This window comes from Galleria mellonella, unplaced genomic scaffold (genome assembly GCF_026898425.1).
Source record: "Galleria mellonella isolate WM207_F2 unplaced genomic scaffold, CSIRO_AGI_GalMel_v1 utg588, whole genome shotgun sequence".
Classification (NCBI taxonomy): domain Eukaryota; kingdom Metazoa; phylum Arthropoda; class Insecta; order Lepidoptera; family Pyralidae; genus Galleria; species Galleria mellonella.
In genome coordinates this window covers 952,270-980,243 of record NW_026442124.1, presented here as the reverse complement: position 1 = coordinate 980,243, position 27,974 = coordinate 952,270, and the positions used below count along the sequence as shown (strand labels likewise).

Here is a 27,974-nt window from a genome sequence, read left to right as displayed (position 1 = left end):
TCAGTTTAATAAGCAGATAGAATTTAGCATGGAGAAGGATTATTCTATCACAATCGAGCAATATTAGCTAGTTAAATTGACTTACCTAGTTTATTTTTTTAATAAGTATATCTTAACAAACTACCTATTTCGTTATCTATAGTGTCAAATATGAATAAAGACATCCGCTTACCACTTACTTCCCGTAAGCACCGGGTCGTATAGCACTTGCATGGCTTCATCTTTAGCAGTATATTAAATTAACTGTTTTTTCCATTACCTGATTCCATATACAAAGTAGTATTCATTTGGGTATCTCTTGAAATACAACCGCTGTGCTATTACGAATATTATGAAGTTGCAAAATTTTTTATTGTTTTTAGTTTGTTTTTTAAAGTGCTTTTACTTAGTTAGAGTGAGTATAAAAATATATTTACTAGGTATCTATTTGTTTTATTACTATTAAAGCGCTTAAAAATATTTGAAATATGTAACCATATTTCAACAGTACGTTTCATTTTTTATAATTGAAAAAATTAATGACAACTCCACCTATGTTATCGGTATACGTTGACGGGGCATCAGTTAGAGATGATAGGTGAGGATAAAAGCAGGTCAGAGTTTATTGTGACAAATTTAACAAGAATTAACCACAATGGTTTCCAGGAATAACCTCGTAGAGATCGACGTGATAGGGTATATTGTTAACAATGAGGACCCTATTATTAACAATCTCTTTCTCCTTGGTCAAGTATGTTTGTTATACCTTATTTCATTTACTTACTTAAGTTATTGTTTAAAGTTTTGTAACTGAGGGTCAAAGCTTTGGTGCTAATTCTTTGCCTAGTTCGATAATCATTTGGACTACATTCTCTAGTCTCTGTCGCGTACTTTATATCAGGAGTCTGACCCTTATGATCCTAGATATAATTCGGATAATCTAATAAGTACTTATCAATATTTAATACTTCTTAATCTTTAGTACTTAAGTATCTATAACTGTACTGTATTAGAGTGTAAGCAATTTATTTTAAATATACCTAAGTAGGTACCTCAGCTATTTTTTAAGAATGAAATGGAATAGCATCTTGTGACAGGATACCAGTAAGGCATGATATAGGTAGGTAAGGATGATGGCGGGTTAGTAAGCCCATCGTGACGAATTCAACAAAAAATTTGGAATTTCTAATTTCTAAATCATTATGGTTTATAAATATTTTTATTTTCTTTGCTAGACCCCCTAGTACGTACTAAATTTAAATTCAAAATTTAATAATATTGACCTACTAATCCATGTATATGGAAGGTCTTTATTTGTACATCTTAAAACAAATTTGAGTTATTTTTATGACGCGTAGTTTTTCAGTAATGATTAAATATGTAAGAAAAAACCATATCTCCTTATTTCCGAAGTTTCTGAAGTAAAATTTTTTAAATAATTACGGTTTATAAAGGTATATGTTAGCATTACAGGAAAAATAAAATGATGTTTCCAACTAACAATATTTTTGGGAAATTATCAAATTTAGTTATACAATGCATACAATTATAGTTCAAAATAAGAAATTACGAATTGTATTATAATTAATGATAATAACTGAGAGACATGAGGAATGCAATAAAGTTCATTTTTAAATACACCATCGTAAGATAACTCTACGAAAAAATGCAGGTAAATAGTATTTACATACCCGATTAGCTTAACATAAGGTCGTTTTATTTCATATTTATATGTATATTTAAATATGGAACCTTTGGCGTGTGACTTCAATTTGTAGTTGACTGGTTTTATTTAACTAGCAGGTATTTAATAACTAGTAAAAAAAATGTAAAATAAAATTGCTGTTGCGTTAAATTATCTACTGTTTTAGGCACGACAGTTCAGAGTTACTGATCAAGTATATCTAGATATTCGTGACGAGAACAAGGACTTAGGCAGAATTGTGATTGGCTTATTTGGAGATTTAGCACCAAAGGCTGTAAAGAATTTTAAGGTACTGGCTACGAAAGGAATCAATGGAATGACTTACAAAGGCACCAGTTTCAATCGTATAATAAAGAGATTTATGATACAAGGTACATTATTTTGAATGTATAAATGACGTAAATCCTTTTCTGGTTATATGCTTAGGCAATATCTTAGCATTATCGATTGTAAAAAATCAAGATTAATTCAGTATTGATACTCTGATATTATGAAATATCGTTATCTGTGATGAGAATCTGATGCAAGCTCCATGCGTATTCTTCTGGTAACCATCACAGTTATTATATATATATAGATATATATTATCTATCATTTTGAATTATTTGCATATAAAAATATTAAGCAACGAAATCATTCTTATTGTTGTTCAGATTTACATAGTTATATGTTAATTAATTTCTAGGAGGAGATGTTGTCTCTGATGACGGAACTGGTTCAATAAGTATTTATGGGGATACATTTGAAGACGAAAATCTGGATACACAACATAGTATGGCCGGATTTGTATCGATGGCTAATAAAGGTAATAAAAAAGAATAGTTGTCAAAAGACGTCGTGCTGCCTTTGTATTTAGCTATATGTTGTTTATTACTCTGATGCAAAGCTATAATGAAATTTTTGGAGATTTTCAGTCTATTCTGACCTATATACTCCAAAGGTCACGAGTACGAATCTGGCCGACACTCTCTGGTAATGGAAAACATCGTTAACAAACCATATTAATCTGAGTGTCACGTTGGATTTTATTTGAAATATGAACATATTGAGCATTACATACCTTTAATTAACCCATTGGGGATTACAGTCGTGAGCATTTTTAATTCGACTTTAATATAAACTACTTTAATATTATCTACTAGCGATCTATTGAAACATCAATATGTTCAGGCAGGACAACAGTCCTGCCCGAACATTGCCTTTTTGTTTATCTTTAAAAAATAAATTTATACAATAAAACAAAAAAAAAAAAATACTGGAAGCCTATTAAGCGCTTTATAGCGCAACCAGGCAGCACCAAGTTCTTTTGAGAATCTAAACCGTTCAGGAACTCACTCAAATATAAGCAAAAGATTTAGTCAAAATAGATCTACTGATTTAGAATTTTTGTTACATACACACGTACAGAATAGATTATGACTATGCTCTTATATCTATCTATATTTAAGAAAAATTAATGAAATCCTGACTGCGGTGTCCAACCCGCCTGTCAAGCGTAGCATCTACTAGCAAAGTCCTCCTTATGGAGGAGGTTTATGTTTAGCAGTGGACAATTAACGGCTGATATGATGACGTCCTTTTATGAGGATATTTAATTGGCATTATATATTTACATCAGTTTCTTTAGTATATGTTATAAATTCCTATATTTATCATCTGTCCGTTAAAATTATTACTGTCATTATTTTTACAGGAACAAATACTAACGGTTGTCAATTTATAATAACTACAGTTGGGGCACCGTGGTTGGATAATTTACATACTGTCATTGGAAAGGTATTGTTTTAATATGTACTCATAAGCATAATGTACTTATAATTTAATATCTATTCATAAGCTATGGAATGACCCGCTTTATTCCCTAAGTATCTGTCTACTGATATTGGTTTTTCATCTTACAGATATTAGTTACATATAGATTTGTATGTACATTCTTATGCTTATAGAGGCAATTCTAGTCATGTCAAAAGGATTTTATGAAAATGAACATTCTTGAATGTGTACGAAAAATGTGAAAGTCTGAATTTTTATAAGCGATTTAATAACTGGTTAAGCAACTATTAAATTTTGAATTTGATTTTTTATATTAAGATTTGTAGGAGTACAAGCATTTTATCCTCATCTAAACGATAAAGTCATCATTTGACCCAATATGAGAACTTTATCAGGTATTGCAAGGAGGTCGACCTCATGTGTAAGTTATATAGTTAATAGGGCTGTTACACTCCATTACTGACAATCCCTTGTTCTCCCTATAATCTTATTGGGACTTATGTTCATGATGATATATGTTTGTGAAACTACTTACAGGTGGTAGAAGGTCAGAATGTGGTGCATGTGGTGGAACACACGCCCACGGACGCACAAGACCGGCCCACGCGGCGCGTTTACGTTGCAGATTGCGGACTTCTATCAACGCCACAGCCCTTTTACATTTCCGACGACCCATATGAGTATGTATAATTGTTTTTTTTTTTTTCATTTTTATATGACCACATACTCACAACTATATATACTGATGGAAGCTTAGACCGGTTGAATATTAAAATATATCTAGGTTTCTAATTAGGTAGTTAGCCATATACCCTGTCAGTTCAAGCTCCATGCGTATTCTTCTGGAAACCATCCCAGTTAATTTCTGAAGGATTCATCGCGATGGACAAACTGATCTGCTTTCATCATCACCTTTTCCCTGAATTATAATATTTATAGATACCTAACGAGATGAGTAAGATTGCGTTTATGGCCGACGTAAGTTGCAACTCGTTATTCATATCAGTTAATCGACGAAGAAAGCAGCGGCGTTGCGAGGCTCCGGGCGATAGGTCTTTGCGAGGCCCTTTATCCTTCGTAAAAAGTATGTGACGTGAAACTAGGTCGGGTTGTTTGATTTAGGTATTTGTCATGTTTGACGATATAAAATTTTATTATATATATATATATATATATATATATATATATATATATATATATATATATATATATATATATATATATATATATATATATATATATATATATATATATATATCTCAAATTAATGGAAATTTTCCGCTGATTCAAGAAAACTGTCTTATTTTACATTTTTTTATAGTAATTTTTTTTATTTGTATTATTAGTGTTGGTAATTTTGTTTATTCATAATTAAAACGCCTAAATAGGGAAGTTTTTACAACTTGCTACTAGACGAAATGCCACTCACTGGTTATTTAAAATTTCCTTCGGTTGTTGCGGGAGGCCCCTGTAAGAGCGAGGCCCCGGGCGATTGCCCTGTTTGCCATCCCCTAAGGCTGCCGCTGGAAGAAACATATCTCTTTACCTAACTTATGAGGAAGATAGCATGATAATAGATATATAAATAGACAATTTTTGTGTCACAAAATAGAAAGTCATATTACCTACTTGTATTTTGGCGGGAACTTAATGGTCGGAAGATGAACAGCAGCGTTCCTCTCAAAACATCACCGACGCCTAATTGCAGTTGCCAACTCACCTACCAAGCGTGGCAATTATTGACAAAATCTGGGGAAGGCCTTTGTTCAGCAGTGGACAGTTAACGACTGATATAATGATGATTATGATAATGATGATGACCTGTATATTTTTTTGCAGCTTCTGGGCGTGGATCAAGGCGTCTACAGTACCACTCACCATGTCCTTTTCGATATTAGGATTTTTTCACTGGATGATGAGAAAAATGGAGATATAAATATCTGTATCTTTAATAATTGCTATTTAAAATATTAATCTTTTTTTTTATTTTCTACTACTGAATTAATGTTATTTACCTTAAAATGTTACCGTTTGATTCCTATTTTTTTTGGCAATATGATATTTTAAAATAACCACAAAGATGAAATTTCATACAATTGCACGTAAAATAAAAGAGAATGGATGCGACTCTGGTTTCTTTAAATTGATAATTTTTTTATTGATTGTTAAAAACTAAAACATCGTCAATAATATAAAAAAGAGTCTCGTAATGGGATAATTATTTATTTAAGTTAGATATTAAGAAAAAATACTACCTAGGTATCTACTTAATTAATATGTACAGAGATTGTTTTATTTTTACATTTTTTTTTAACAAATTCAGTAAATTAAATAACACATAGCTGTTTTAAAACAACTTAATTAAAAAAAATCATTGCTAAAAAGTTATTAAACAACATTGTACTCAAGTAGTTCGCAATTTTATTATTCAATATTCACTCAAAGCTCTTTATATGAAACAAGATGTCTACTTATTTAGGTACCTATTTAATTGAGTTAAATATTAGTTACGATTATGGTGATTTTGGCGTTATATAGGTAAATATTTAATACTGAAATATTTATCATTAAGTATTGTTAGGATTATAATTAGATTTAGATCACACAAATAAGTTGCGGTATGTAATTAATAACTATGACGTGATAGACTACACTTTTTCTTAAACCAAATTCTTCAACACTAGTGAGCCAGAGTCAGGTGTTTTCTGTTCTGTTCACCTTTCTGTACAAAATAGGACAAGATATCGTTACAGAGGTACGATCCCACATATTCGATTTTTAAAATGGAATGATGAATCATTATAATAATCGTTTAATGTATGTAGGGCTCTAGGTAAACCTTTTATGAGTCTTTAGAGCCAGTCAATTTATTCAATTAAAAATTAAAAATGTATAACGGAATTAGCAAGTACACAATTACAAATCACTCATTCAGTTTGTCTGCGGCAAAATTGATAAAGCATTTATCAACTAAAGCTTAGTTTATATAGCAATACACTGGCACAGTTTTTTAGAGAATAAATCTTGCCAAATAAGAATAAGGAACTACTCACAAATAGTAATACACATATAGATACTTTTGTAGTTTCCTTTCTTATGTGGTAAGATTATTACTGCAAAAAAAAACGTGTGGTGTATTATGGTATAAATGCGACTCTATTTACATGTAATTGGTGCTATATTGCTATCGTAATGTCAGATTGACTATGAAGGTAAGAGTGAGAAGTAGAAGTAGAGTGGTGGCGTGAGCAGGCGCGGCCGGGGCGGCGTGGCCGGGCGCGGCGCCGCCAGGGCCGCCAGGGCCGCCGGCGGCGGGCCGGTCGGCAGCGCGTTGCGACGCGGCGGCGCCGCACGCGCGCTCGCACGACGGCCACTCGCGGCACACGTCGCACGCGGTGCTCGTCACCGGCTGGAAGAATTGCCGCGCGCGGTGACCTGATTTTTAACAGACAGCACAACGTCGAAATATGAACATTTGAAATTGGTGGTCTAGTGGCTTAACTCACTTCTTTACGTTCCAATGGTGGAGGGTTCAATTCCCGTATAATATAAATATTTGTACTCATAAGTATTTCTGTTTTTATTAATCCGGCTATGTTTAAAAAAATCTAGGTATTATTTATCAACCTATAGTATCTATAGCATATACTCTCCTTAGTTTGAAATTAGATGTCGCTGTGTTATATGTAAGTGGTATTTTTTTATAATAGCACAAATCCTGAATCAATGCAGAGTCATTATTGTCAATAAATGCGATCAAGCCAAATGCGATTGGCTGCACTATGCTGGTTTACTAAGTATTTTTCATGCCACATTTGAACGATCCGAGACGAAGGAAATGTTACGGGAAAGGCCATTTTCCCAATGCTACGATACGATTCACATAACAGTCCGCAAACTTATTTGTTTCCAATGTTATTATTATTTAATAGAGGAATTATATTTTAGGAGCATAGGATAAGATAGATGTATAGGGCAGCTCCGTGAGTTAGATTACGTTCAAGCACTATGAAACAGCGGTACTAACTGGAGTCGTAGAGGTCGATGAGCGTGGCCCAGCCGGCGCGCTGGCGGGCGGCGGGGAGCGCCCGCGGCGCGGCAAGCGTGGCGCAGCGCTCGGCGCGGCCCACGCGCATCCACGCGGCCACGCGGGCGCCCTCGGCCTGCAGCCGCGCGCGCACCACGTGCCGCGCACTCTGCACAGCGACATGCACACAGCAGACATTATAGATATATATATTGGGAAACCCTTTCGCTTTTTACCTAAATAGACAACTTATGTTATTTACAAAAGCTCATACAAGCAAGTCATGTTGTACACGTATAGGTATATCCGAAGGTATATCTAATCTGTTTTTTATACTTGTCATATTTTAGTAAAGTACTTGTTGGTGAGTTCTTTTTTTTTAATCATATAAAGCCCATTAAATGAATAAGAAGATACACTAAGTTTGTTATAGAAACTTGAAGCGTAGGAAGAATATTTTAATTATAACAGACACAAAATTGGGAGTAAGAGCTAGTATTTATGTCTATAATTAAGCAAGCAAGATAGAATACCATACTATTTGTTCAATATCCATTTATAACTTACCGTCAACTCAGTAAGTGTATTTATATCGGCCAAATATCCTGATGGTAACTGCACTGTAAGGAGAGTGAGTCCACTCTCTGTGTCATTACTTTGAGCTACGAATCTGAAAACCAAAATGTATAAATAAATCGATAATTATTAAGCCAAGTATATTGGATTTAATTCAAGTATATTATAAATATTGGTTTACTGTTATGAGATTAAAACTAATGATTTGACATTAATTACTTCTGACTTGCAAATACCCATTGTAATATGAATTAATTAATAAAAGTAAAAATGTATGATCATTAGTTACAATCGTATCATCTTGAATTATTATTCTACATATTAATTAATAATTCTATATATATACCATTCCACTACATGGACTTGGAATATATAAATACAATAAAGACTATTTGGAATATTAAAAATAAGAATTCCATACAGTGTACTCTTTTGTGTGTAAAAACTGGAATCCATTATGATTAATTCCTTATTGTGGTGAATTCGTCATAATAAGCCAACAGACCTGACTTCATCTTCACTTATTAGTTTTCATTGACACCTTACAAGCGTAAACCATTGGCGCAGGCATTCATTTACAATTAGAAGTAAAAAACGAATCTAAGTTTTTTAAGCTAATTGTTTTAACGCATACAAGTAGGTATTATGGTATAAGCGTAGTCAATATAAGGTAGCTTTTAACGTCTAAGTATTAAATAGACAGTTTCATAAAGCACAAATCATATAAGTACCCGACACAGATGGAGAGCTGGAGCCGGTAGCTGGTAGAAACCTGGTCGACCCGTGGGTCGAGAGTATACCGTGGCCAGGCAGCCGTCACATTCGTATAACCCTTAGCAGAAAGGCCCAATATTGCGACACCTCTGCCTTCAGTCATTGCACTCACATTGCGGACGTTGCGAATCTATAAAAGACATATGGTAATACAACTATTAAATAGGTATCGTGTAAATATACTCCGTAAGGAAAAGAAATATATTCTTTATTAGAAGGAACTTTATACAAAAATTGTCCAAATAAGGTGTTTGTGTTATAGCAGCTGCGTCCGCATGAGCGTTTCGGTTTAAAATCACCATTTTAATAGAAACACAGTTATACGGATAGAAATTTCTGGTATATATCACAGAATATAGCAGTGACATTAAAGGATACGACTCATGGTTTATTATGGGCATTATAGTATATTTTGTGACATAAATCGTGTTTGTAATGTCTATTAGGCAACGGTTAGAATTTTCTATTTAATTAGTCGTAGGGTCGCCATTAGGTTATATAAAGTTATGTAAAAAGGCGGAATTAAATAAAATATTTAAATAGCCCATTGAGCAATTTAAGTTCAGTGATGTTTCAGCTTATGGAGAATCGCGTTAATAGCAAATTGTGAAGGTCATTTGTTGCGTCTAAAGTTTTATAATCGAAAAATAATGACAGTTGACTGATCGCTCGATCTATTTAGTAATAATTATAATTTTCCATTCATATATAGGTAATATTTGATTAGCTGATTAATCGACTGTCGAATTCGTTGAAACGAATCCGGGCGTAGCACCAATTTTCTTTCTTGAGAGTTGTTAAATAATAAAATAAATAAAACCATAACTAAAACTTTGTCTCTGACTACCGTAACAAGAATTAAACTCGTGACAATATTTATTTTCAACCGATTTTAAAAAGAAGGGGATTCTCAATTCGGTTGTATTTTTTTGTTTATTACATCATAACTCTGTCAGTTCTAAACCGAATTCTTTTCTATCTGAAAGATTATACACTATAAAGAAATTTTATCAACATCTGTTCAATAGTTAAGTTTTTGAATCAAAATAAGTGGTTTAGTCACAATTAAAATCTGTTTTTATGTGATCTTTAATTATTTGTGTATATAATTTTTAGTGACGATAAAGCAACAGAATAATTTTACTACATTTTTTAACGTTTATTTTTATTTACTTACCTGTTGATTTTGGATCACAAAAGCATTGCTTGGCATGATTTGGAACTGCCTAGGTTCTTCGGATTCGCTAACGTTCACCGATATTCTTAATGTGCTCGATATTCGTATAGATTCGGAAAACTGAGCTAATGCGTCGACCTGCAAATATGAATGTCGGAATTAGGACGGTTGAAATTATCTACCAGAGGGTAGCCAGGGCGAATCGCTATTATATAATATATATAAAAAAGTAATTTCTGTTAGTTGTATCTATTTATAGTATAAAGTTTGATTAACTTAGAACTAGATGGCACTGTGTAATATGTGCAAGGGTTAATTATTTAATATTTTTATACCCTTTTTGAAAAATATTACATATGCACGTACTACATCGGGATCAGGATCGTAGGGCCCAACGGTTTGCAATAGGTATCGTGCCAGCGGCATTGCCCCAGCGGCTGGAGCAGCAGAGTCAAGAGTGGGGGTAGACAGAAGCGCGCGCAGACCCCAAGAGGCTGTGGCAGCGTCCACACTGTTATCGCGCAGCCATGGGTTACGCCATTCCGGTCCCGAGACATGACGCGACCAGTATGCTGCTGAACCTGAAACCGCTCTTAGATTATATCACTGAAGTATTTAAAATTACTTTATGGGATTGAGACATAGGGAGGGTGGGGGCGAAAAGAACACTATGTACAAATATCTCAGACATGTCTTTGCATTTTGGAGTAATTAAATCCTTGGAGATATATTTGGAGAAAAGTAAAAAGTTTTGGGTAGTTTTAGTATTTGTAAGTTGTATAGAAATAAAAAACGAAATAAAAGAATCAAGATAGCAGAACAGAGGATGGGAAATAAGAGAAAAAGAGGGCAAGATAATATAAAAATAGAAATGAAAGAAATATTTTTGCCATGAGGTACATAGCAAAATGTAGTAAAAATCGATACAAGTTTGTGGTTGGGTAAAAGTCTCAACCCTGCAGACAGTTTATAAATACAGTATTTTTTCAATGCATCATACAAAGTTAGACAATATATTGTGGATGTTTTCATATTTATATTAAAATAGTTTATGTTTTTTTTTTTTATAGAAAGAGTAGTTTATCAGAAGAAGAATTAGATTGAAAACCAAAGATAAACTAAACCAAAGAAAACAAATATTGAAATCGAAAGAAATGAAAACAACAACACAGTATGTTCAACCTAGAGGTTGGTATAAATTTTTGGTAGTAAGCAATCAGCCTTTTTCAACAGTCTGTTGTCAATATTTGTTATCTCGGCGCAGAACATGTAATTAATTTACCGGTGGTGTTTCCGTATTGGTCAAGCATCTGTAGCGCAATCGTGGCATGCGGACTACGGGCAGCCGCGAGCGCACTGGCGGCCACCGCAAGGGTGTAGGCGTCTAACTGCGGTGACAAACCCCGCGCTATGTACTCCACACCACTGTCGATGTTGTCTTTGTAAAGGATGTCACTGCCCTGTATGAATGATGTATGTATCTATATTCTTTTTTATTTAATAGTGACAGAACTAGTTTATTTTTTTGAAAAGCAGGTGGTTATTAAATTTTGGTTGTCAGTCTTTCTGCAGTATACCTTGGTCTGTAGTAACGCGAGAAGCGCGTGTGCAGTGAGTGGCAGCGGTCGCTGCGCTCGCGGTGCGAGCACCCGGCGAGCGGGCGGCCAGCTGCCATCAGCGAGCTGTCGTGCGGCCAGCCAGCGCGCCGCGCCCACGCCAGCTTCGGGTGACGTCTGCACGTGGCGAGCGCACCGCGCCAGCCACCGAGCGCACACCGAAGTTGTCCTGACGCATGAGTGTGACATGAGCTTTATATTTATATTGTTTTTATTACACAGCTTTGTCCGTGTGTATTAAAATAAAAAAATAACTCTTATTTCTTAAACTAGACTTTGTACAACGTGGTCCATCTGTATATCAGTTTCATTCAGATTGTTTAAGTGTGATTGTGTTTCGGTTTGAAGGGGAATATGGTGTGAATTTACAAAGGGGATTGTTTCAGGAATGTAATGGGGAAACAATATACTAAGAATCAGGTGGGCTCCACTGTATAAAAAAAAAAAAAAAAATTCTAGCAATATACCCTATCACGTTGAACTCCATGTTCCAATTAATTACGATGATTATCAAGGGAAACCGCAAGGTTTCCACTGATAATTATCGTGGTTAATTCTTATGAAATTCGTGACGAATTGAGTTAATGGGTTAACTAACCTGCTTTCAACCTCACTTATCATTTTTTCACTGGTGTCTTGCCAGAATATATCGAAAGTGCAGATAGACATTCCATTTTCACCCTTATAAATCAGCCCTATTGTTAGCGACATACCCTATCAGGTCGACCTCCGCGCGCTCTCTTGGAAATTATCTAGATTAAATTCTTCACAAGGGACTATCTTCACCTACCATAATTCACTAATACTGCGCCAATGTATATGGATAGAGCAGATGGTTTATCACGCTCTTTTCAATCCAATAAAAAAAGTTTACTTATGTTGCAAACATCTTTTAAATAATCAACAATAAGTATGATGTATAATCTTAGCCCTAAGAAAAAAAAATATAATAAATTCATGTTATTGCTGTGTTAGCGTTCAGTTTATTATAAACAACACAATTGTTCAATGCTTACCATACATCTCCCTCGACTTCGCTATCCGTTTCTGGTGCAAAGGATCCGTCTTGCCGACGATATGACATTAGCCGTTGAAAACCAGTAGACACTAGGGAGTGAATCTTTGCTGGTACTGGCTGATCTTTCGTCTGCATAAAATGTAATTAGAGAGAATTACAGTCTGCAATGTATTTGTAATACCTTACGGAATATAAAAAATGTGACATGTGAATGAATTTAATGAATCTATTTTGTTATGTATTACCTGTCTATATGTATTCATTTATATTTGCTAATAATTATATGGATACAAGGCACCATCCATAACATTGGAACATTGTTATTGAAGAAATAAATAAAAAAATAAATTATATTTGTATAAGTAACGTCAAATGCGACAGCCAGAGCACCTACCACAAACCTGCCGTTAGTAGCGACACCCGTTAATCGAAATATATTATGTACTATACGTAGAACGGTAAGGATACCTGTAAATAGTCGATGAGCACGCAAGCAAGCGCTAGCGGTCGTATGGCATGGGGCGGATCCGCTGCGGGTGCGGGGCCGGTGGTGGAAAGTGCGGCAGCCAGTGCAGCAGCTACCAGCTCGCCCGCCGCCGAGAGCAGCGCGCCGCCCGGGCGTGTGCCCGCCGGCGCCTGTAGCGTTACGCGCTCACGAGCCACGCCGTTGCGCGCGTCCAATACGCTCCACGACCACAGATCTTCTTCGTATCCGTCCTGCAACAGTTTATGGGCTCAGCATTAATTCTAGCATTGTGGTTGCGATACTCTTAGGTAGGTAAATATGCTGTCTATGTTACCAACCACTACGCGTAATGTCAAATGAATGTGACCATTATATGATGTGACATTTACTCGATGTGATCCCAATCACAATCTATAGTAACAAGTTCTATTGCTTTAGATTTGGGTATTGTATTGTAAAAGATTATTAGGAAACGAATATCTTTGGGCATAATTCAAGTCACATTACGTGAGCCAAGCAGAAAAAAAAAGCTTGGAATATCGCTTACTAAGTGGTTTGTCTGATATTGGCAAAGTATCCAAGTGTGTTTTCTCAGTGTAATCTTTTCATATAATTGTTTGTATTTATAATAAGTTTACTAGTGTAATCTTTTATTGGAAGCAGTAAAGAGTATCTATCTAAACATCTTGATCTAAGCAGTTATTAATCTTTAATAAGTAATAATGTTTAATAACTATGTCATTTATTGTCTACTCATTTAGCTACTCTACATACTTTAACATCGATCGTTCGGGAAATAGAATGGGAGTGTCCACCGCCGGTGGCTTCAACCATGACAGGTGCGCTACCATCGCGAATGATAGTCACGAGGAACGCCGTGCTGGCTGTTCCTTGTGCGGGTACTTTTACACTTGCCCGACTGAATAGCTCGATTTCTGAAAATATTTAAGACTTGTAAGCTATCTCCTAAACTTAAAATTGTACTTGAAAAATTCCGAAGCAAAATAGGTGCAAAGAATTTAGTCTTATATTTACTATGTATCTTGTGATTTACCTTTTATTTTGCTACTAGAGCACATTTCAGAAAATTAATCAGAAACACTCTTTAAATCATAGATTTAGTATAACGTATCTAAGGTTATCGTAGAGAAGTAACTATACTTACTCTTAGATGAGCCAACATCATTGTCCAATGGTTCGAATTCGAAGTATTGGTCGGAATTGTAGAATGTGACTTCAGCAGTTAGATCAACTGTAAGGGTGTTCTTTAGCACCACTATAGCAGCCAGTGTCTCCCCCTTTTGCATAGTGGTTGGCAGTTCCAATGTGATGGAGAGTGGCAAGGTAACAGAAAAAGTTGTCGGCTCAGCAAGACCAAGACCTAAGTTTGGGTCTATTGCGAAGCCTCCTACTGTCAGCTCTGATGGCAATCCTGGAGAACGAGTTTCAGTTGAACTCTTGCCATCGGAACTAAAAATAAAATGCATAGCATTAGAACTATAGAGTGGTAATTAAAATAAAGTAAATAATATTTTATATTAAGTTTATTCTGATAATGACCTATAAACATTGATCGTCATAGCCTGTTTTTCAAAATTTACAAAAATCCTCTGTTTTAGTCGTGTTTCTGCTGCCAAATAGCTGTGCTTGTATGGCTATGTTTCGATTTAAGGGGTGGGACATGGAAATGAAATTACAGGGTATAGATACATAACAACTTAATTCTTAGTAACAACACCAGATAAAAGGCGCCATGGGCATTACAGAATTGTCTAGGTCTACAAGCGATAGTTACCACACTCCATCAAGTGGACAATGTGACATGTTTTTGCTGTTCCAATTGCATAAGAAAATGTTACCTATTTTAACATTATACATACTATGGTCTAACAGCTTACCCAATAGTGAAATTGCTGAATACTCGCGTGGTATCTGAAGCAGGCGGTAGTGGCTCGGTGAGGTAGTACCGTGGTGCTGGTGGCGGTGGCAATCGGCTGAACGCGTACGGGCCTGCCAGTGGTGGCCGCGTGCCCGTCTCCACTTCATTTGTTCCTTCTGATGCCAAGGTTAATTATTACAATTACAATATAAATTAATAAATTTTCTTCAAGGGCAAAGTCTATTAGGAGCATAAATAAAAGAAACACACTGATAATGATATGTTTTTAGATATTAGGCCTAGTATATTTTGGTTCACAACAATCAGAGTTTTATGCCACAAAGAAAAACGGCAGCTACAATGATCGCGATATTAATAAGGGAACTAATACGGAAGCAATCCTTATCGTATATCTTATTGTATAAAGAATAAAACTATTGTCTGATGCGTACTGATAAAACGTATATACTTCGCAACGGGTTCTAATAAAACCGACCCTTGACCAAGTAAAATATATGCCTATTATATATATTGGAAATTATATTAAATCGATAACGTGACTATCTGTTATATAAAAATTTCAAAGCATATTTTTAATCCAACTTGAATCCTTAATGGGTCTTTGTGGATGGCGTCAAACCATAAAATTGGAGAAGATTTACCATACCAAATCGATACAGAATCTACAAATATTTAATTGTTTCAAAGTATAAAGAAAATGTCAATTACCTGGTTTATTATTTTGAATTATCACTCCATCTGTTAAGATTACTACACCGACATTCTGTAACAAATATAGACAAATTAATTTTCTAGATCAAATTGGGGGAGAAGGTATGTATCTATGAATGTACATGATAATCAAGTGAGGCTATGTTAATAATGTGGAATAGTGGCCCTCTACTGCCATCAATTTACTTTGTCAGGTAAACCTTCACGTGGTTCCTGCTGGAATCGATTAAAACCTAATTATGTAACTCACCTGAAACACATCCATGGAACTGCTGCCGCTTATATCGACTCCAGCGCCAGGGAGATAATCTTCATTCTTGAAAAAGGAGTGCTTCAAACCTATGAAGCTTTCTACTTCTCTTTCAATCTAGAATGAACAAACAGATTAATGCCATGGAGATTATACATAATTACGAGTATCATGAAAAGTCATTTGAGTTAATATCCAACTCAACAAATGGTGCATGTCTTATCAAAATGAATCAAGCAAAAGGGGAAAGAAGATACAGATAAACTACTCTACAAACTCTAGTTGTGGAAAGCAGAGATCGAAGTAAATTCCGTGATTAAACTGCGTTTTAATTTCATTAACACATAGTTGCTATTTCTGGGTTTAGACACATTACATTCAAGTTTCTTAGTTCCACTAAAATTTTCTGTTAAAACAGGCACTACACAGTTCCACGTATCCAAAGCTACAGGAAACAGCTAGTAGATATAAATATCTTATATTGTATATATCTTATATACTTACGGTGTGCATATCGAGCCCGGTACCGAGTCCGTGTGGGTCGGCGAGTCCTGCCCGCGCGGCGGCAGCAGGTTGCACCAGTACCGCGGCCAGGCTGCCCGCCGTCGCCCGCGCTTGTACCTCCACCACGCTGCTTGGACGAACATTGCTAGCTGCTGGCCACAACGACACCTACGGCACCACATTACATCAGTCATGTGGCGCGAACAAAGGGGATAAAAAGTCCACTTTTAAAAATCAAAGTGGGATTTGCTTTTCATAATCTACTGAGTTAAATAGTACATTCACGCTGAAAGTGTAGTATGAATGGTTAGCACATTTACGTCAACGTACGAGGTTTTTAACTTCCCAAATGCACAACGAGAGGAAACTAAAGCCTACATTAATAGCATCTAGATGGGTAGAAGAATTTGAATATAAGAATAGGGTATTAGTAATCAGAAATACAATCCCCTTTACTAACAACTATCGTTTTTCAATGAACAATAAAGGAATGGTGACCCCGTCTGTGTTATCACACAAGTTTCCAGGCGGACTACGAGAAATTAACCTGATAGGATGGATATATAGCTAGCAATGGGGTTGTTATACCCCATTACTGACAATTCCTCTTTCGCCCATATATCCTGCCAGGTCGATCTCCACTCGATTTCACCCCCCTTCGGGAAATTGTGGTAAATGCGTAACGAATTCGCCACATGACAGACCTGATTTTATCCTCATATATTATTTCTCACGCGCTATTGATTTGCGCAAAAAACGCTATAATTGTAATGGCATCTAGATAAAATAACATACGTGTGGGTCTCACACTCGACACATGTGAACAAATATAGCCGAACTTCGTAATGAATTGTAACCGATTAGGAAACTTTCACACGTTATGGGCTATTGAAACTCATTTGGCGAAATATGGCTAAGGTATCTATTATCATAGACTTTAAATAACATACTATTTACTTCATAAGTCTATTATGTTATGTGGTATGAACGTACCTTATGTTGCAACAGATTCCGTTGGGGCGCGTACACAGCGGCGGCCACTATAGGGTATCTGGCGGCGTCGAGCCGCGGGTACCAGGCCAGTAGCACACAGCCCGGCGACATTTTTGCCGTCACCGGTATCGATATGTCCACGCTGCGCCGGACCGGGTTCAACTGGAAATAAGTAAGTACTTATGTAAATATTTATATAATATATTATTGTCTAGTTCTTAGCTTGAGGGCCAAGCGGTTAATGTGATTGTGTAGCACTTATTATTAACTTCCTGGGTACTAAATTTTATTTAAATCCATTCAGTAGTTTTTGTGTGGAAGAGTTACAAACCTCCATTTCACCTTACAAACTTTTGCATTAATTATATCATAATACAACCCTCTTCCTAGTGGGGGAAATGGATCTTTAGCAATGGAGTTTGATAGCGCCATTGCTAGCAATATGCCCTATTAGGTTCCCTCTAGAAACCATCGTGAAAAATTTTTGTTGAATTCGTCATGATGGGCTAATTGACCTGCTTCATCCTTATTTATCATCCATCATTGGTACCTTGTTAGTATATACCGATAGCACCGGCGAGGTAACCATTCCTTTATCATCCATTAAAAAAAAACCTCTTCTTAGTGCCAACCATATAATTCACCGTTTGATTTTGGAAATTGTGACAGAATCACAAACATTAAAATATTGGATAGATTTAGAAAAAATATGGAGCCTATGAACACTATTAAGTAAAAAAAGTCTTTCTTTGGTCATGTTATGAGGAAAGATAAGAAAAAATTGCTGATCAAAAATCAGTAGGCACTTCTGGTTGAGGAAATATTAATACAACACTATCTCGTTATTCAGAGCGGCAGCCGTAAAAATATAAATTGCGGATGCTGTGAAAATTTCGATATTAGTGGAGCTCTTTATAACTTGATGACAGTGACGGTTCTATGTATAGTGCAATTTTGAATCGATTAATTACGAAATAATAAATCATATTACTTCCTCACCATCGTCACACAGCAAGCTAATCGTTCCATTTCTTACCTCTAATGTCTTAGCCATGAGAATATCTCCGCGCCCAATAACAACATAATGCACCAAATCCATAGGTTCCGTGGCAGTGATTCGAGCACGCATCTCGTCTCCAACACTCGTCCCCCTAGTGAGCAGCTCCATGGTCAGGTATTGGTTTGCTGAACCCTGACTGCTTTGCACATTCACCACACGCTCTGTCACTTCCTTATATCGGACCTGCACAAATATTACAAAGAGTGTAATTTTTTATAGCAATATATTTTGTTACTAAATTTAGTATATAAATAAATAAATACGTTGTGAAAATGCAAATAATTAAAAAATAAGTAAAAGAATTGTAACAATATTTGTATATTATTATTATATTTTTCTCTTTTTCATTTTATTTAAGGACTTTTATCATAGAATGATATTTCCCGTATAAGATTATATTTCTATATTTAATTTTGGTAATTCGTGATAGCATCAAATCTTAATTAACTATATAATATTCTTTTGTCTATGTTTTTAGTATAAATCTAATAATAAATTTATAGTCTACTTAATTAAATAATTAGATGTAATCAACCAATTTGGTTGATCAGTTTTTGGTAAGTAATAATAAAACTGTACTTCTTTTTACAACAGGCCTTTGTAAATACTTATCAAATTATATGTTACATTGGTAATATTTTCAGATAAACAGACTTAGAATGTGAAAAATAGAAGAATTTCAATAATACCTGTAAATTAAGTGTTGAATTAGTATACGCGGGCTCTGGTATAATAGTATAAGTGGCGAAGCCGTTTTTCAGAGAAACTGTGGTAGTGTTGGGTGGCGCACCATCGTCCCAAAGGCGTTCGACCGTAATCTCGCCGTCAGTGTTCATTATTTCTCCAGATGAATTTGTTACTTCAATCTAAAGAAACAAGCGAAAATTATTAATTTTGTAAAAAGGCGTTTTCAGTGAATTGTGAAGAAAAATTTTCTTTCAACATAATATTTTTTTTACTAGGTAAATTTATCAAAACCTATTCACAAATAGAATAATCCTTCTCAAAGTTGTCTATTATACCCGATATTTTGTTTATCCAGAATTGCAGCACTGGCAAAATAAAGTTCTCACTCAAATTTTGCCACTACACAGCTATGTACTATAACTATGATTTTTTTATATCACTCGGTTGGCAAACAAGCATACGGCCCACCTGATGATAAGTGGTTATCGTAGCCTATAAACACTTGCAATACTAGAGGTATTACGCGCGCGTTACCGACCCTGAATTTCTTTGAGAAACGTTACTTACTTCATTTTCATTGTATTCAGAAAATGTAAAAGTGTACAATCTGATGCCATATTATATATATGATGTTTAAATCTTGCTACAATCTAAATAAAACTTCGTTTTAAATTGCTATTACCAGTTTATGATGTTTAATTTTTAACAATTTTTAACAATTCAGAGACAAGTTCTTTTAAGAGACTTCTATAACTAGCAGTTAAAACAAAAAATAAGTATACCTGATCAGTCTTTTGTGGAGTTTAGAAGCAAAGCGGAATAATCGCGTTTGGTTCCCATTTTATACTTTTTACTAAAGATTATTATTAAACTTTGTATTTTCTTAATGAACGTTAAGAAGTTTTTAAAGTTCATTAAAAAAAGAAGACAGCACTAATAGAAGGATTGTGCAGACAATTTTATAGGTAAACGAGAACATTCTAATTTATCAATGTCTCTTTAACAACTATTTAAAATGAAAATCTACAAATTAATAAAATCTAATTATGAAAATTCATGATTGCTTTTGGCGATGTGATGTAACAATGTTTTTATTTTTTATTCATTATGCATAACCGTTAAAAATATTAGCATAAAATTACAATGATGCTTACTAAAGTTATGCAGAAAAGATACATTTGTCATAGCTGATTTATTCGTAGAACATAAACTGTATTCTAACCTGAACATTGTAAGGTAGATTTGGCTTGAAGTAATCGGGCGCTGTGACCTTCAGCCTGTATGGAGTTCTCAATAAAAGTATCCTCGATGATACGTTTTGTCTGATGAGTGTATCTTTTTCCTCTATAACGGCTTCGATAACTAAAGGCCGCGCTTCGTCTTCTGCGAGGTCTAGGTCAGTTTTGAGGTCGTATGTAACTTGTGTATTGCCATTGATTTCGAATACTTTCCGAGAAGGCGATGAATATACTGGTTGCAATAGTCCCGAGAAGAAGACAATATACGCTGAAATTGTTAATTCCCCACGCACCGGTAAGCCGTTGAAATGCCTGAAATATATATTATTAATATTAACTAAATATTTATGTTAGGTTACCCGTATTGCGATCCCTTTTTTAAACCATCATTGCTAGTTTTTGCTAAATTTGTCACGATGGACCAACTGCCCTGATTTCATCCTTATTTTCGACTTATCGTCTTTCAGTGATGTCCGGCCAGCGTAAGCCTATAGTGCTACTATTCCATTCTTATTTATTAAAAAATCAAAGTGACCTAAATACGGGTCAGTATGTTTCACTAATTATAATTTGACCCCATTGGGAAAAAATACGGATTGACTACTAGAGGCAATATTTCATAGGAGTCTCTGAATAGTGTATATGTATACAGTTAACGAAGTGTGTGATTATATAATGATATTATAGCATTTTTATTACGATACTTCACAAAAATGGCAGGAAATTGTGAGTATAATTTCAGTGTTAAATACTCTAAGAAAAAAATCCCTCAAAGACACGGGTATTTAGATTCTGTAATAACATCGATGGCACTAAACATAGTTTTTTACGTTCAATCGATTCAGTTTATACAAGTACAATGTCAATAGATGATAACTACAACAAAAACTGGGCTTTGGGCATTCAGATAAGACAAGGAACCTACTTCTTACAGACGAATAAACCGTCCATATAATGAGATTTACTAAACATTAATATAGAAATATCCAAGTGAATAGTTATTTTAACATCTTTTAAATGTAAGAATAAACTAAAGTTATTGTATTATTTAATGATACAAACATAAGAGAACGTAAATTACATAAGATAAAATAAAATATACCTAAGAATAAAAGAGAATAAACGAAATAAATACACCACTATATTTGAGTTTAGAAGTCTCTGAACATACAAGAATGTGAAAGATAAAACAAGAAATGTTTTAGGAACTGAGATTGTTCGTAGTTAGTATTTTTGCTTATCCTGTAAAGACTTGGTATAAGATATATAAAAATAGAATATGTGTAAAATAATACAAACTTGGCAGTAACATCGATGGTGAACCGTCCCTCGCTGAAAAGTAGCTCCTTTGACATTTGTAGATCCATTTGGAACTTGGGCATGACATAGTCTGCCACTAATATCTGTCGCGAATATGTCTGCCCACGGATTTCCACCTGTTACACAATACAGCATTAATATGCAAACGTTCTTCAAACGTCGGATAATTACATCAAAATTATAGAGGTCATGTTGAATTGAATAATAAAATATATCACTTGCATAATTAATTACTTCCTGTTGTAGATCGTTATCTTGTATTTGTTCTTTCCGAAATTTATTTGAAGATTTTGAGTATGGTTTCGAATTAAATATTTAAATCACCCTAGTTGCCAATATAATTTAGAAATAGTCTTTTTTTTCAAATAAAAATGCAAGAACTAAGTAACTGACTTCAGATATCTCAAGATTAACTCAGGTGGACACCAAAAATTTTGTTAATTGAAATTTCCAACAAATTTTATGGTGATGGAAAATACTGTTAACAGGCAAAACTAATCCTGTTGAAACCAAATACGCTAGACGTAATTGTAAAGTCACGGTCGGGACTTAACGCAATTTATATATTTAAAACAATTGACGAATACTTATATAATATTATATATTTTTTAAAATATATTTTGATGTTAGTTATGAAAACTGGAGTTAACCTGAATAGTCCATTCTCCTAGTGCCGGCTCATCAGCAAGAGTCAACAGGTCAGTGAAAAGCCCCCTGTCTAACGTTACTGCAGCCCACTGCCTGACCGGGGAACCTCCTGCATCTAGCACGTTCACGTCCACTGTACCAGTCAGCGGCAGTAAGTATCTATATTATAAGCAAATATACCTATTTTATTTGTTTTATTTTCAGTAACATGAAAATTTACAACTAGTAGCTGCATGAATACATTCAGTACAGCAAGCTGGGCCAATTATAATTTTTCGCTATAATTCGCTTTAAAAAAGAATAACTATAAAAGTTATTCTTTTGAAGGATTTGGGGGAAATTTTATGTTACTATAAATAGATTTTAGATATATTCAGCGTAATATATACATTGTATACTATATATTGATTTTTCTATAGTTTATAAAAACTTTATAGCTAAGTTCAAAGGAATTCTACTTTTATTATTGTTTTATTGTGATTTATACGACACACTTATCTTGTTATTGCTCCATATGCTTCTTCATATATATAATATTATGTTAAAGAATGACTTCGCCATACTTGTGATTGCGCTATACCACAATGGGTAAGAATATGTGGAGAGAATAGCTAGGAAAATTAGGTTTCAAACTCAAAAACCAGCTCATAAACCGATAGACCGACAAAGTATTTGTATCTTCATAGCTGTTGTTGACTTGTGTAACAGAAATATTTACTAGTTACACCATAACCTGCATTATAAGCATTGGGGTCATCGACCGCGTCGTAATCACACGTAATCTTACACGCATGAACTGTTTGTGCCAGAGATGGCATCGAAATCGAAAGTGTCTCCGCTAGTCGCGCTGCGATGTTATTGGCTTGTATGAGTAAGGCGTTAATGAAATCGCTAGAGAAACTTGAATCTTAAACACTTAACTGTCATGTTATTCTTATAACATTTTTTTGTCTTCAAATTCATGAAAAATATTTTATCTAAATTTATTAGGCATATTCGTAATTGCTAAAAGATCCTTTATATTGTCTTCCATATGTGTGTACCCACACACCTATTAAGTTGCGGAAAACGTGAGTAATTAATTTAGTTATTTATTAGTACTTACATTGGTCAGTTGTGTATAGATTAGTCAGATACAATATATTCGTAATTAACTATTTATAACATGGGGGGAGAATTGTTATTAATTGAGACTAGTGGCCCTGTTACTATAATACATATATACTATTAGTAAACCATCCCTCCTAGAAATCGTCATGGTTAATTATCAGTGTTTTTGTCTCGATCTGTCAACTGTCTTAACTTCATCCACACCTATCATCCCTGGTTTACCTCCAGCTTATAGCGATATATATAAGTGTATCAATACCGCAGGCGGGCTTTACCTTATTTTCATTATTACAAAAAACTAGATATATGTTATACTAGAAGTTATATAGGTGTCTATTTACATATATAATGGTGACTCACTTGTTCAAGGCGATAACTCGTAAGTTGATGGTATCTCCTGGGTTATACACGCGTTTGTCGGTCTGTACAAATATACAGAAACTGCGTTGTTGATATACTAGCGGCGCTGATGATGAGAACAATGGCCCTGATGTGGACCGTGCCACTAATGAATATTGACCTGGACCTAGGTCTCCAATCTGTCAACAAATTAAAGTACTATTAAAAACAAGATGCTAGAGCAGAATATTGTAGATTGAAAAAAGAAAAAAAATGCTTACATTGAATTCGACATGTCTGGAGGTAGCTGCCTGTACTTGTACCTCCTGCCCTTGTGTGAACTGTTCACCATTAGCGCGTCTACCCTCCACAGCCACGTAAAGGTTGTGGGCACGGGACCCGCCAGCTATAGCCACGCTATACGTGCTGAATGGCCGCAACACTTTGGGACCAACCACAGATATGCTGAAATTAAAAATATCATTATGAGATGCTTTTATAATTAAAGTTCTACGGGAAGTACATGACTTCATGAATAGATTCTTCAGCCCGACAATGCTCAACACTATCTTACAGTACCATAAATGTGTTGTATCTAAGTTAATTAGTGCCTGTGATAATAATTTGTCAATAAGGAATAATTTGCTATTATGAATACCATTTTTCTTTAGATGAACTCTTTCTTTGTTTGCTATTTGAAGTTACATAGATATTACTCATAATTATTTTATTACCCCTTGCCTCTTTGACTGCTCAATCAATCGTCACAAAACGAGACGAGTAAGATAAACAAATGTACTCATAAATATGTATTTATTTTGTGGGGATCGAATCCGTAACCGTTGAAAAATAAATCGGTAAGAGAGAAGTAGAAATTTTATATTCGCATTGATCCTACATAATAATAATAAAAGCATATTACTTACCATTGTATCACAGTAGGGGTAGATATAACCACAATAATGCAACATATGACGAACCGGTGATCCATCATTCTAAAAAAAATATATTAATAATTTATAATAATGTTTACACAATTACTTTTATCAAAATTTGAAACGATCTAGTTTTCATTTCTCTTCAATTTGGGCTCTTAAAAGAGACGCGTAAATAATTATTGGTAATAATAATATAGCAGCATTGATGATGTATGATCACATGTTTAATTACATCATTTTTAAAATAATGACGTAATTTTATACCTTTTTTTGCATTAATTACTTTGAAATTTATTTTTAATTGTAAGGGAAGGAACAAACACAATCAACTGTACTTATAGAACGTAGACGTATTATCATGTACCTAGTCATATTTTTAATATAAAATATTTAATTATAGATAGACTTACATTCTCATTATATTATAGTACTGTTTACACATATATAACTGTTTGTGCTATCATTTGGATTTAGCCTTTCTTGTAGATAAAATTATGGACGTTCGTGGGGCGACCTATGGAACAGCGAGAATATTTGACGATGTATTAACATCATCAAATATAAATATAGAAAAAAAAAATTAAATAGAGATATTAATTTTTATTTGATATTTTTTATGGACAACATAAAAACATTCTACCGAAGTGATCTGCCTGGGTAACTAAGTTCTACTCGTGTTTCTGCCATGACGTAGTCGTGGCTGTTGGCTGTGTTCTGATTTGAAGGGTTGGATGTCGCAATGAAATTACAGTGTATGGAAGCATAACACTATAGCCCGGGGGGATGGGATTGTTAGTAATTGGGAGGTTAGTCGCTATTGTAATCAATATACCCTATCAGGTCGGCCTCCACGCGATTACCTCTTTTCACCATCGTGACAAATTTTTTGTTGAATCCGTCACGATGAGCTAACTATGTTAGCTCATCGCGACGTGCCTTTTCATCATTATGCATCTTTTTTCATCCTTACTGGTGCCTCGCCAGTGTATACCGATAGTGCAAACAGGGTTACCATTTGATTATCATCCATTAATAAAACACTATAGTCTTCCTAGCGTATACCAATAACGAAGATGGCGTTACTATAAATAAAATCGTTGCTTACGAGTATAAATATAACACCATACTGTTCAACGGTAATGCATCATGCATGTCCATGGTGTTGTTCAGGTATATAGATGATGGTTACCTTTCAATTCATTTACCATTATCAATATTATAAAAAAAGAAAACATGACGCATAGTCAGACACGAAATGTCTGAAAAGTTTTTAAATATTTATTAGATATGTATGTAAATAATAGTTTGTTTCGTGATGCGTATCGCGAAGAGGAAGTAGGTTTTATTTACATACACAAGTAGATCAAAATCTAATACTTTAATAATTTACAAGTGTATTTACGAACTAATATTTTACTTAATCCGTGATTAAAAATAGCTATAACAACAACATATAGCTCTATAAAATACACAATACTAGTAAACTTGTAAAAAACATTAATTCATGAGTTAATATTTATTATTGAAATAAAATTATTAAACGAATATATTTTGTGAAGTAGTACCTTGTAGGTTTCGTGTAGACTAATACCCTCCTTTTGGAAAGTCATGAATTTTCAGAAAGTAAGTTCTAAAAATTTGTTTTCTTGAGCTGTCGCTCTACCCCTCTATTTAATATTAGACTAGTTTGAAACTCATTCGTCGCTTTTATAGTGTAAAATCAGTTCAAATTTTCAAATAAAATAATGATTTTAAGTTATGTAAATGGTACCTTCTTATTTGATTCATCGTCATAACATGGTATCGTGGGTGAACTGTTTATTACATATGTATGTTCAAATGTTTGTCATACCTATTGAGCTCACCGTCCTTGTGTCCCAGCTCGTCTGACTCATTACGTCAACATTTCGCGTTGGCGGAACAGCCTTTTTTGACTAATATGGTAAAACAAACTTGACTTCAGCCTACATACTCGTTTTTCAATAAATAAACACTTATATTTTCACCATAATTACTTAGGTGCTTTATATTTTTAATTTCATGAATGTTACTCATAAGTACGTATTAAATATTATATAGTCTCAATTACGTTTGTTAAGTGGCGTATGATAGAGGTATATAAGTTTGTAGTTACAAACTTTCTCCTAAAAAGCGCAGCATCGTGCGGGTGTTTACTTCCATGCTCAACAAAACAATCGAAGTAGTAGACAGTGCTACTCTCAATAATACTTCCTACTTGTACTTATACTTATGCAAGCTAGTTTTATAAACTGAATTCACACGATTTCTATATCTACAGATACACCCGTCTGTAGTAGACTCTTGAAGTTATAGTAATGATTTATAGTATACTCTTAGGCAACACATGAGATTTCATACAGACTCCGAGTATAATAAGTGCAGTAATAACAGAATCCACAGACCTTAACTCTCAGTCACCGGAATTACTTCTTACACATAAAAATTATCACTATATCACAGTAGGTTTCATTCGGGTGCTCATAGTTCGTATAATGTTATATGGACGCGGTACACCGAGTCCGCGCGAGATGCAGTTCGACAACTGACTGGCTGCGGCGCCTGCGCAGGCCGCAGGTGGGGCGCCGCGAAGCCTTGCGAAAATCCGCCGCCACTGACCGTGCCGTTGCACCTACACTATAAATTTTATAACCCGTAGATATTTGTATATGAATGAATTGGTAACTGTATAAATGGTAATCTTTCTAAAGATATACGAAAACCAGTATCTATCCAGTTACTTAAGTGCTGTACTTTTCTTTATCTCATCATATCCATAAATAAAATAGAAAGTACATATATATAGATATCTAATGGTAAGGCGCACATAAGCTGATATATATTCAAATATTATAGGGTTACTTGGTATACCTAAGTACATCTGGTCCAAGACTGTGAAAGTATTCATATGTGCTTAATTTTTTTTTGGCAAGTATCTAACACCTGCAGACGGATAATCATGCAAATTATCGTTGACGGTCAGGAGGTGATGCGATACGGAGCTAGCATAGTGCATTCCAAGAAACGAGTTTTAGAGACGCTGCACAATAGACGCGCATTGATTGCAAGATAAAGTAGTAGATATTGCGTAGTTAGTATATAGGTAATATTGCATAGTAAACGTAGGTGCTTAAAGTAATTTTTGGT

General features: G+C 34.7%; 2 protein-coding genes across 4 annotated transcripts; one reads left to right on the top strand and one right to left on the bottom strand.

Moving 5' to 3' along the window:
* The first annotated feature begins 239 nt into the window (after positions 1 to 239).
* LOC113516786 (peptidyl-prolyl cis-trans isomerase, rhodopsin-specific isozyme-like) lies at positions 240 to 5,784 on the top strand. The gene is made up of 6 exons (XM_052899613.1): positions 240 to 394; positions 1,851 to 2,055; positions 2,370 to 2,489; positions 3,378 to 3,460; positions 3,995 to 4,137; positions 5,297 to 5,784. Exons 1-6 carry the CDS (start codon positions 332 to 334, stop codon positions 5,391 to 5,393), a joined length of 711 nt encoding a protein of 236 aa, XP_052755573.1. The 5' UTR covers positions 240 to 331; the 3' UTR covers positions 5,394 to 5,784.
* LOC113516776 (thioester-containing protein 1 allele R1-like) lies at positions 5,665 to 27,390 on the bottom strand. 3 transcript variants are annotated; one of them, XM_052899610.1, is made up of 26 exons: positions 27,233 to 27,390; positions 24,798 to 24,866; positions 24,153 to 24,336; positions 23,893 to 24,071; positions 22,425 to 22,581; positions 21,754 to 21,890; positions 20,439 to 20,766; positions 19,219 to 19,395; positions 18,506 to 18,712; positions 17,470 to 17,631; positions 16,477 to 16,644; positions 15,973 to 16,089; positions 15,720 to 15,774; positions 15,010 to 15,166; positions 14,277 to 14,581; positions 13,886 to 14,046; positions 13,114 to 13,362; positions 12,644 to 12,774; positions 11,589 to 11,796; positions 11,294 to 11,471; positions 10,378 to 10,592; positions 10,012 to 10,149; positions 8,792 to 8,964; positions 8,052 to 8,154; positions 7,485 to 7,653; positions 5,665 to 6,892 (listed from the first exon to the last, which is right to left on the bottom strand). In XM_052899610.1, exons 2-26 carry the CDS (start codon positions 24,863 to 24,865, stop codon positions 6,642 to 6,644), a joined length of 4,377 nt encoding a protein of 1,458 aa, XP_052755570.1. In that variant the 5' UTR covers position 24,866; positions 27,233 to 27,390; the 3' UTR covers positions 5,665 to 6,641. The 3 variants fall into 3 exon arrangements, with proteins under 3 accessions (XP_052755570.1, XP_052755571.1, XP_052755569.1); XM_052899611.1 differs by lacking the exon at positions 27,233 to 27,390 and adding an exon at positions 26,375 to 26,801; XM_052899609.1 differs by lacking the exon at positions 27,233 to 27,390 and adding an exon at positions 25,220 to 25,242.
* Between the last annotated feature and the right edge of the window lie 584 nt (positions 27,391 to 27,974).

Bases quoted from the DNA above. Each gene is read 5' to 3' on its own strand.
- LOC113516786 (XM_052899613.1), top strand. From the start codon at position 332: ATGAAGTTGCAAAATTTTTTATTGTTTTTAGTTTGTTTTTTAAAGTGC. The intron at 2,056-2,369 runs GTACATTATTTT...ATTAATTTCTAG, and splicing joins AAAGAGATTTATGATACAAG to GAGGAGATGTTGTCTCTGAT. The intron at 3,461-3,994 runs GTATTGTTTTAA...AACTACTTACAG, and splicing joins TACATACTGTCATTGGAAAG to GTGGTAGAAGGTCAGAATGT.
- LOC113516776 (XM_052899609.1), bottom strand. The intron at 18,713-19,218 runs GTATTATTGAAA...ATATTTGTGCAG, and splicing joins ATTCAACACTTAATTTACAG to GTCCGATATAAGGAAGTGAC. The intron at 16,645-17,469 runs GTACGTTCATAC...GTGGTGCCGTAG, and splicing joins GGAATCTGTTGCAACATAAG to GTGTCGTTGTGGCCAGCAGC.